Here is a 9,588-nt window from a genome sequence, read left to right on the forward strand (position 1 = left end):
GATGGTGTGCACATTATTGCTGCAGACTTTAATAAGGCTAATCTGAAGACTGTACTCCTGAAATTTCACCAGCATGTCAAATGTCCAACAGGGGGGAGAACACTCTTGATCATGTGTATTCAAACAGCAAGCACGGTTACAGAGCCATACCTCTCCCCCACCTCGGCCAGTCAGACCATCTCTCTCTGCTGCTTACCCCAGCAGACCCCCCGTAGACGGAGAACCAGGCCTATCACAAAGACAGTTACAACTTGGCATGGAAATGCACTCTGAGTTACAGGACTGTGTCGAACACACAAATTGGGATTTATTTGAACACCAGGACCTGGAAATATTCACAGTGGCTGTACTGGATTACATTAAGTTCTGTATTGGAAATGTGACTGTGGATAAAAACATTCAGGTTTTCCCAAATCAGAAACCCTGGATGACCAGCCAGGTCCGCACACTCCTCAGGGCCCACGACGCTGCCTTCAGTTCTGGTGACAGAGCTCTATACAGTGCGGCTCGAGCTGACCTGAAAAGAGGAATTAAAGAAGCCAAGGCAGACTATAAGAGGAGCATAGAGACCCACCTCTCCAGCAATAACTCATGGCAGGTGTAAATCAATCAATCAATCTTTATTTAGATAGTGCCAATTCACAACAGCGTTATCTCAAGACGCTTTCCATAAAGAGCAGGTCTAGACCAAACTCTTTAATTAGAGAGAGACCCAACGATTCAGGAATTCAAAATTCAGAGAGAGAGAGACAACACAAACAGCAACCAACGTACTAACAGTGACTATAGCACTAACAATAGGAGTGTGACTAAAAAATGAGCAGTATGATATTATTGAAAAACATGGCAAGTGGCAGATGATCTGCAGCAGTGATTCATGAAGCAGAGAACCACATCAGCAGGACCAGGACCAGGATCCACAGGAACCTGAGAGATGGGAAAGCACAGAAAGGCTCCGGGGAAGATACCAAGTTAGTGGCAGACATTAAGCGGACATGAGACATAATGATGGAGAGGAAGAGGAGGATAGAGAATAGAGGAGCTCAGTGCATCATGGGAGTCCCCCGGCAGTCTGAGCCTATAGCAGCATAACTAGGGGCTGGTCTAAGGCCTGATCCAGCCCTTAACTATATGCCTTATCAAAAAGGAAGGTTTTTAGTCAACTCTTAAATGTAGAGAGGGTGTCTGCCCCCCGAACCCAAACTGGAAGGGGGTTCCACAGGAGAGGAGCCTGATAGGCTCTGCCTCCTGCACTATTTTTGGAGACTTTGGGAACCACCAGTAGGCCTGCATTCTGGAAGCACAGTGCTCTAGTGGGGTAGTACCCCCCCCAGGTTCCAGCAACCCTCCACTCACTGTAGAGGAGCATGACGTGAGGTGGGTGCTCCTGGCAGTGAAAACCAGGAAGGCTGTCGGCCCAGATGGAGTACCCTACACGCTGCTCAGAGCATGTGCCCACCAGCTCACACTCATCTTTACTAGTATTTTCAATCTCTCCCTGGCCCAAGCAGTCCTCCCCCCTGCCTAAAAACAGCCACAATCATCCCGGTGCCAAAGAAGTCGCTCACAGTTAGCCTAAATGATTACCGCCCTGTTGCCCTCACGCCTGTAATCATGAAGTGCTTCGAGAGGCTGGTTCTTCAGCACATCAAAGGCTGTCTGCCCCCCAACTATGACCCTCACCAGTTCACATTTCAGGCGAACAGATCCACAGAGGACACCATCGCCCTCCACTCTGCCCTGAGCCACCTGGATAAACAGCAGTGGATGCTTTTTGTGGACTGTAGCTCGGCATTCAACACAATCATCCTGGACATTCTGATCACCAAGTTGACCACCCTGGGCCCCCCCCCCTCTCACATGTGCCTGGATAAGAGACTTTCTAACCAACCAGCCCCAATCTGTGAGACTTGGCCCTCACCTCTCCTCCACCTGCACACTGAGCCCACAGGGCTGTGTGCTGAGCCCCCTCCTGCACTGTCTATACACCTACGACTGCAGTCCAGCCCATAAAGACGACATCATCATCAAATTTGCTGATGACACTACAGTGGTTGGACTCATCTCTGGGGGGGGGGGGGGGGGGGACTTCAGGAAGCACAGAACAGAACCCCCCTCCACAGTAATGGCGAGTGTGTGGAGAGGGTCCACACCTTCAGGTTTCTTGCTGTCCTCATCTCTGCTGACCTCTCCTGGACAGATAACATCACAGCTGCCACCTAGAAAGCCCAGCAGTGACCACACTTCCTGAGAGCACTCAGAGGAACAACCTGGACTCTAAACTGCTGCTGACTGTCCACCACTCGTCCACTGAGAGCCTGCTGACATACTGTATTGCAGTAAGGTTGGGGAGCTGCACTGAGGCAGACAGGGTTTAGAGGGTAATCAAAGCCCTCTCCCCTCCCTGATGGACACGTACACCTCCCGCTGCCTCAGCAGAGCACAACACATCATCAAGGACAGCTCACACCCTGGTTTCCACGTTTGACCTGTTGCTCTCTGGCAGGCGCTACAGGTGCATCAAGGCAAGAACACACAGACTAAAAACAGTTTCTTCCCCAAAGCCATAAGCACTCTGAACTCTCACACAGACTGATCCCCCAACATTCACACACTTCCTTCCCACCTACTGTGCAATATATTTATATATGGATTTTCTTCTCAGGAGGCAAATGTTATCTCATTATACTTTGTATAATGACAATAAGACTAATAAGCATTCTATTCTATTAAGACTAAGACCAACAGTGAATGTATCCTACTAACCCTAACCCTAAGTATTTTGAGTATGTACATCTGATATCTAATATACACATAAAATATATATAAACATATGTATACATATAAACATTGAAGATCATACAATTGTTAAACAGTCATTCACAGTAACATATTGAACAGATCAGTAAAATACGGATCTCTATAGACTAATGGGAGGTCCAGAAATGAGAATAAAAATCATATATTGAAGTTATAGAATGCCTATGGTAAATGCATGTGTTTTTAACTTTAATGATCCCATGATGTGTAGTTTGTTTGTTATAAAATCCACACAATAAAACTACTACTTTGTTGAAAGCCACCAATTGTTTGCACTCCTTCACCAAGCATAAAGACCAGGTTATCATTATTTCTCAATGCTAGCTTCCATTGCTAGTGTATGTCACCATGACACGCTGCTCTGCTCTGCTGTCCTGACGCCCTGAAGCAGCCACGGTGTGTAGGGCCGTGCTTTATAAAGGCGGAGTCAGCGGGCCGTGGCAGGCTGCGGTGGGTCCACGGACGTAGACTTCTCGGGAGCGTAGACAACGGACGGGCACATCTCACACCGGAAAGTCAATCTTCCGTTTCCTGTGTCCTGTCGAGATCCGCTCTACTACATCATTTCATATCATGTAAGCATTAACAGCTCGAAAAGAACTCGGCAAAACGCGTATTTGTGACGAGTTTCGGTTTAATAGGAGAACAGCTCGGTGCATTATTGTCAGTGTTGTCACAGCGCACTCATTAGAGAGAGTTAATGTCACCTAGCTACAGTATGAGACGGTATGCATGTTCACATTGGCTAACGTTAGCCACCTTAGCTAAGGTATGAAGGTAGCACTTAGCTTGCTAGCTAACATCTATGCCCGTAGCGCTAAACAAGCACAGTCCTGTCACTACCGACCAGACACGTGCCCCCAGTTTTGTCCATCGCCCTGTGTGTGTTCGGTAGCTGCTAATCTAGATGAGTTTTATCCCCAGTTTAAACTTTGAGGTCAACCTTAAAATATGTGAAGAATATCCGCGAAATGCAGTTTGAAGCGCTCCAGCGCCTCGACACAATGCAGCAACCAAACTAAGGGTCGCTTCTCAACATTCCGTTTCCCACGTTGAGACTATTTTTCCTGGTCAGGTAACAAAGAAGAACGTTGTTCAGAGTGGATGGGCTTCAGACACCTCTGGGTGTTTCTCTAAGGAACGAATGTTTACCACTTTCCCAAATCGCAAACTGGGCCACCATAGTGTCTCAGTGCGCGTCTTTGTTTCGATTCCTCCTCTGGGTTATTGCTGTGAGTACAGCAGCTCTCAGAGCTCGGTGGTACACAATGAAGTGTTTTGTTGGAGGTTTAATTTTTCATTTCCTAATCAGTGAGCACACTTGATGTTTTCCTACAATTACAGCCCCAAGAACCTCTGCTTACTGAAGTGCGTTAGCAGCCTCACAGCTGGAGTTCTTCATGACTAAACATTGGTACATTTGGAAACCGATACTAAGGAAACTAGACACTAGAACAAGACCCCACAAGCTTATTGTTCTTTTATAGCATCATCTTACAGCTGACTTTTCTGCTGATTGATTGTATTGTAATTTAAGGGTAGTGACCTATTTAATTATTATTAATATTAGTTATTCTCCTGTTAATTTTTTCTTCGATTTGTATCTGTTTTTAAATTCATTATATCCTTTGTTTTAGCACAACTGTTACTTTGTTTCTGCACCTTTTCTGCTGTGACAGGTGAATTTCCCCGGTGTGAGATAAATAAAGTCTCTCTTGTCTTATCTCCTAATGCCTTGCAGACACCAGTCCCTTATAGTAATGCCATAATAGGCAAATTGTCTGTCTGAATAACTAAATAATGCACTTAGAGATATCATAAAATATTAAATCTATCTATAAATAAGTAAATACTTTGTTATGCCGCTTGATTGTTGTTTAACTTATCTTTGCACTGTTGTTCTTGAATAAAGGTTTATCTTATCTTATCTTATCTTGATGCAGTTTGAACTTGTCTATTACAGAACAGTTGCCTATTTTTTGTCAGTGGCTAGAATTCTGTACACTGTGACACATCTAATTGCTAAATGCACAGCACATATTTTATTACATTCCTGCTGTTCTAATACTATGTTAACACTGATAACATGCCCATATGCACTTTGACAGAATTATTTGTTACTGTAATCATTCCTCCTTCTATACTGACTATAAAGAGATCCATACATAGTGTCGATAGATAGATAGATTGATAGATTATCCCTTATGGGTTAAATTTGTAGTATGCACACTAGCCTTTAGAAATGTATCCTGTGTAAATTACCTTTTTAGGATCTAATTTTAAGAAGAAATTCCATGTGCAGCTCTTAACTGTCAGCCTCCACAGAGAGATTCTAGAATAAACATGTTCCTGCATATATCACTGTAAATAGTCTTTTACGTGAACACTTGAGGGTGGTTTTGCACTTCAATAAAGGTCTGATATTTGATCCCTGTCTCAGCAGAATGCCAAAGTCAAAGGAAGTTCTGTCTTCCACATCTGGAAGTGACTCCGACAGTGAAGTAGAGACCAAGGTTTGTGCTTTAATACTAACTACTAACCTGCTACTATTTGTTTATAACAAACATCTGTTTCACTTCTCCACAACAAAATACCCCAGTGAAATGATAAGATACTCCTTTACTTTAGAGAAATGAGATGAAGTTACCTGACTACATGCTTTAATGGGGGTAAAAAGGAAATGCAAGAAGTGCAGTTTGAAATAAAAAAGATTGGGTGTACTTTGAATATGGCATCCACCATGTTCCTAGGTAAGAACAGAATCTATCCACACTTGTGCTGATATCTTCAGAATAACTGGTGGTTGTGCTGTCTTCACTTTTACAGTTGTATAATTTAGGATTTCACTTACAATAATATTAAACATTTTATTATGTTGCAAAGCATTATGGTAATTTAAAATAAACTACACTTAAATTTTAAGTCACATCAATTATGATTGCACAAACGAGTGCATAGTCTCTCCAATAATGCCCTGATGCACTCGTGCAGCTCTCTTTTACTTCATCATTTTTGTGCCGTCCTCTAGATACAGAAACATGATGACTATGGCTATTAGTTGAATTACTAATTACTGCTTATATGAGCTCTGCAAACATGCAGACATCAGACTGATGCAACGACATCCCATGCATGTTTATTTTCAGTTATTTTATATCCGTTGCTGCTACTAAAAGTAACAGCTTGTTTTTTGTTCATCTCCTGCAGCAACATCTTCCAGTGCTCCACTGCTTAAAAAATGAAATTTGGTCTTTCAACTTTTCAATTTCTGCAGTCTGGTGCACTTGTATGGCAGTTAGCAGGGCATTCAAATGGAAATTAGGAACAACTGGAACAAGCGTTTAACTTACAAGGACAATGTGGTTCATCATTACAAGAAAACAAATGTGAACAATTCTATGTTTTAAACTAGACGGCAGTCAATCACAGGGCCAACACATAGGGAAAGACAACCATTCACTCAATTCAGAGCCACCACTTAACCTAACCTGCATGTCTTTGGACTGTGGGAGGAAGCTGGAGGACCCTGAGAGAACCCATGGGGAGAACATGCAAACTTGACACTTAAAGATCCCAGCAGGCTTGAACCTGGAACCTTCTAACCACCACACCACTGTGCTGCCCTCTTCCATAACTTTGTAAATAAAATCTTTGCCTTAGTGCTGTATGGCACAAGTGCTCCCCCTCCCCTGTTTTTCTTCTTCATATTTCCATTTTATTTTCTCCCATTTTTGCTGATACTGGCTGTACTTTGCTATTCAACTTTGTGTATACCAGTTAACCCTGTACTACAGATTGAGTATACTTACCATCACCAACATGATGAGGGGGCAAACGTTGTATGTGTATTTTGTTTTTCTCTTTAGGCGAAGAGAAAGAAGTCTGCTGCACCAGAGAAATCAGCCAAGAAACCAAAGAGTGGAGAGAGCTCCAAGCCAGGGGGCTCATCCAAGGGCAGCAGTAATAGTGACGACAACATGTTCCAGGTAGGTATCATGGGTATGCTGTCATTCTCTTTCAAACCTCTCTAGGTATCCAATCATCTTAAGATGCACGGGCCCACCCATCCCCCTTTCATAAGCCCCCGTGGCGCCTCACTCTGCATTCTCGCTTTCTTCCCAGTGCAGATCACTCGAGCTCCTCAGCTGTCCTGTCATCCAGATTTTCACGCTACCATTCACCGATGGAGCTGTTAACGTAGATTTCTAGCACTAGGATTTTTGTTGTATTGGCTTCTTTTTGTTAAGAAAAGTTTCTTTATTGTTGTTGCATTGTGGTGGACTTCTTCCTTTTGATAAGTGTTATGGGACAAGTTAGCACATTATGGTGATTTGTGCGTCTGTTACTGCTGCTACTGTCAAGGATTAGGATTAGCTAGCATAGATAGATAGATAGATACTTTATTCATCCCCTAGGGGAAATTCAGCACTTGATCGCATACAACCAACACAACAGCATGACAACCACAGCAGCCTCTAAGTAGAATGCAAGTGCAACAAGCTAGCAACTTAAGGAAGAAGCAGGGGATGCGGGACACTGGGTATTGTTCTGTACGACAAGCTCCATAACATTCCACAGACTGTATGTGGGACAGCGTTTTTAGTGTGGGCTCATGTTAATTGTGTGCTAGACCCAAGGGGAAGGTTTCATGTTTAGACCCCTATCTGGGTCGACATGTTATGGGCTTATGGGTTATGGGAGTGAGATACCAAGTGAGGTTTGAAAGAGAACTTATTGTTATTGTGATAACCCTGGTTCTCTGAGACCCGAGGGAGTTATCTCACAACACTGCCCCGAGTAGAGTTAGTGGAAGTAAGGACACTTGCAGAGTGTGGAGCCATGGGCTCTTATAAAGGGGTACAGGTGGGCCTGTGCTTCTCAAGATGATTGGTTTGTGTCCCGACAGACGTAGTGATATGATGGGTCGTGCCAGAGGGTTTTGAGAATTTGAATACAGTTTGAAACCATTGCATCCATTGTGTACTTTTTTTATTCAACAGATCCATTTCAAATGTATGTGCTAAGTAAGTAATGAAGTAATTAAACTCATGAAGTTTAGTTACTTAAGTAGACTAGAGGACACCATTTTTTAATGGTTTTATTCACTATTTCACAAACTCATCACAGTGCAATGCTTAGGTAGGCTTTTGTATTTTACCCTTGTAAAGAACATTTTAGGTCAAAGGAGAAAAGTCAAGTTGACTGTTTGTTTGCTTCTTACAGATTGGAAAGATGAGATATGTCAGTGTCAGGGACTTCAAAGGGAAAGTCCTGATTGACATCAGAGAGTACTGGATGAACCAGGATGGAGAAATGAAGCCTGGGAAAAAAGGTAATGACGTTTTGATGTGTTAAGTTTCAGTGATACACACGCAGTGAATATGAACCTACATCAGGGGCCAGATCCCAAACTGTGTAGATTCGTGGCTAGTTTGCAGACGGACAGAAATGTACGTCTGATTTATAAAGCAGCAGGTATTAAAGGTCCTGTTTTGTTCATCTCAATCATTGTAGACCAACTGTGTCACATCAACAAGGTTCTCAGAGCGCTGTCATCATGCACAGGCAGTATGCAGACACAGAGAGAGAAGCCACTGCTCTCAATTCTTGTGAGGTCTTGTACAGTCTGATGGCTGTGGGGACAAAGGATCCTCTGTACCACTCAGTCCTCAGCGGCAGCGAGAGGAGCCGTCCACTGTGGCTGCTCCTCTGTCCTGCCAGTGTGTGGCGAAGAGGGTGGTTGACATTGTCCGTGATTACCTGCATCCACCACCATTCCCAGTGAATCCATACTCATACCCAGCACTAAGCCAGCCTTACTAACCAGCTCGTCCAGCCGGCTGGTGTTCTCAGCTGTCCTGTTACCTCCCCAGCAGACTCCAAAATAAAATATTAAACTTGCCACCACTGACTGGTAGAAGATGTGCAACATTTCACTGCAGACATCAAAAAACCTGAGCCCCCGAGGAAAAATAGCCGGCTCTGTCACCTTCTGTAGAGGACATCTGTATTGAGGGACCAGCCCAGTCTCTTCTCCACTTATGGTTTTGCTGCATACACATCATTTATACATCCGACACCAGGACCATGAAGGATGAGGGTAATGTTTTTAGTGGTTTGCAGTTGTGGTTTAAGACACAGTTTAATACCCTGTTTCTAATATCTTGTAGGTATCTCCCTGAATCCTGAGCAGTGGAACCAACTGAAGGACCAGATTTCAGAAATCGATGATGCCATTAAGAGAATATAAACATTCCTTTCAATGTTATCTGTTAAACTAATTGAACATGTTGGCTAATCAGTTTTGTAAAAAGCCTGGCATTGTTTTGTAATGGACTTTAATTTGTAGTTGTATAGTAGTGTTGTCTCCATACACTTTTTTCTTTTTTTTTTAGTGAAACCTGTTTTTGAGCTGTTGAGTGTAGTAAAGAAATGGGTGAGTAAGCAAGTGGTATAGATGGTGAATATGTTGCATCAATACAATGTTTTCACATTGAATAATAAAAATTAGGCACTAGCTGAATATTGTGCAGTCAATGTCTATCTTCATGTTCACAGTTTGTAAATATAAATCCATCAAGACTTTGCTTCATCTGTCCCTTGTAGCAACCAATATGAATGCTACCAATTTATCATGTTACACCTGCTTGTAATTTGGAGTCATTGTGGACCGTGGGTTAGGTTCTGAAAACAATAAATGATACCCTTTATATCAAATTATTGAAAGCATTGTTTTAGACTCGCATTGACTAACCAGGTTTGCGGTAA

General features: G+C 43.1%; 1 protein-coding gene across 3 annotated transcripts in view; it reads left to right on the forward strand.

Annotated features, from left to right (window-relative positions):
- The window catches only part of sub1b (SUB1 regulator of transcription b), a 56,438-nt gene extending 47,095 nt beyond the window's left edge, over nt 1-9,343 (forward strand). The window contains exons 1-5 of one of the 3 annotated variants that reach the window (XM_070833023.1): nt 3,259-3,395; nt 5,264-5,333; nt 6,687-6,806; nt 8,044-8,152; nt 8,991-9,343. In XM_070833023.1, the coding sequence (XP_070689124.1) occupies nt 5,265-5,333; nt 6,687-6,806; nt 8,044-8,152; nt 8,991-9,070 (378 nt within the window). In that variant the 5' untranslated portion in view covers nt 3,259-3,395; nt 5,264 and the 3' untranslated portion in view covers nt 9,071-9,343. Of the gene's footprint in view, nt 1-3,258; nt 3,396-5,260; nt 5,334-6,686; nt 6,807-8,043; nt 8,153-8,990 lie in introns of those variants that run through there. The other 2 variants (XM_070833024.1, XM_070833025.1) reach the window with 2 other exon arrangements.
- The last annotated feature ends 245 nt before the right edge of the window (nt 9,344-9,588 follow it).

Source organism: Pempheris klunzingeri, chromosome 7, assembly GCF_042242105.1.
Source record: "Pempheris klunzingeri isolate RE-2024b chromosome 7, fPemKlu1.hap1, whole genome shotgun sequence".
Taxonomy (NCBI): domain Eukaryota; kingdom Metazoa; phylum Chordata; class Actinopteri; order Acropomatiformes; family Pempheridae; genus Pempheris; species Pempheris klunzingeri.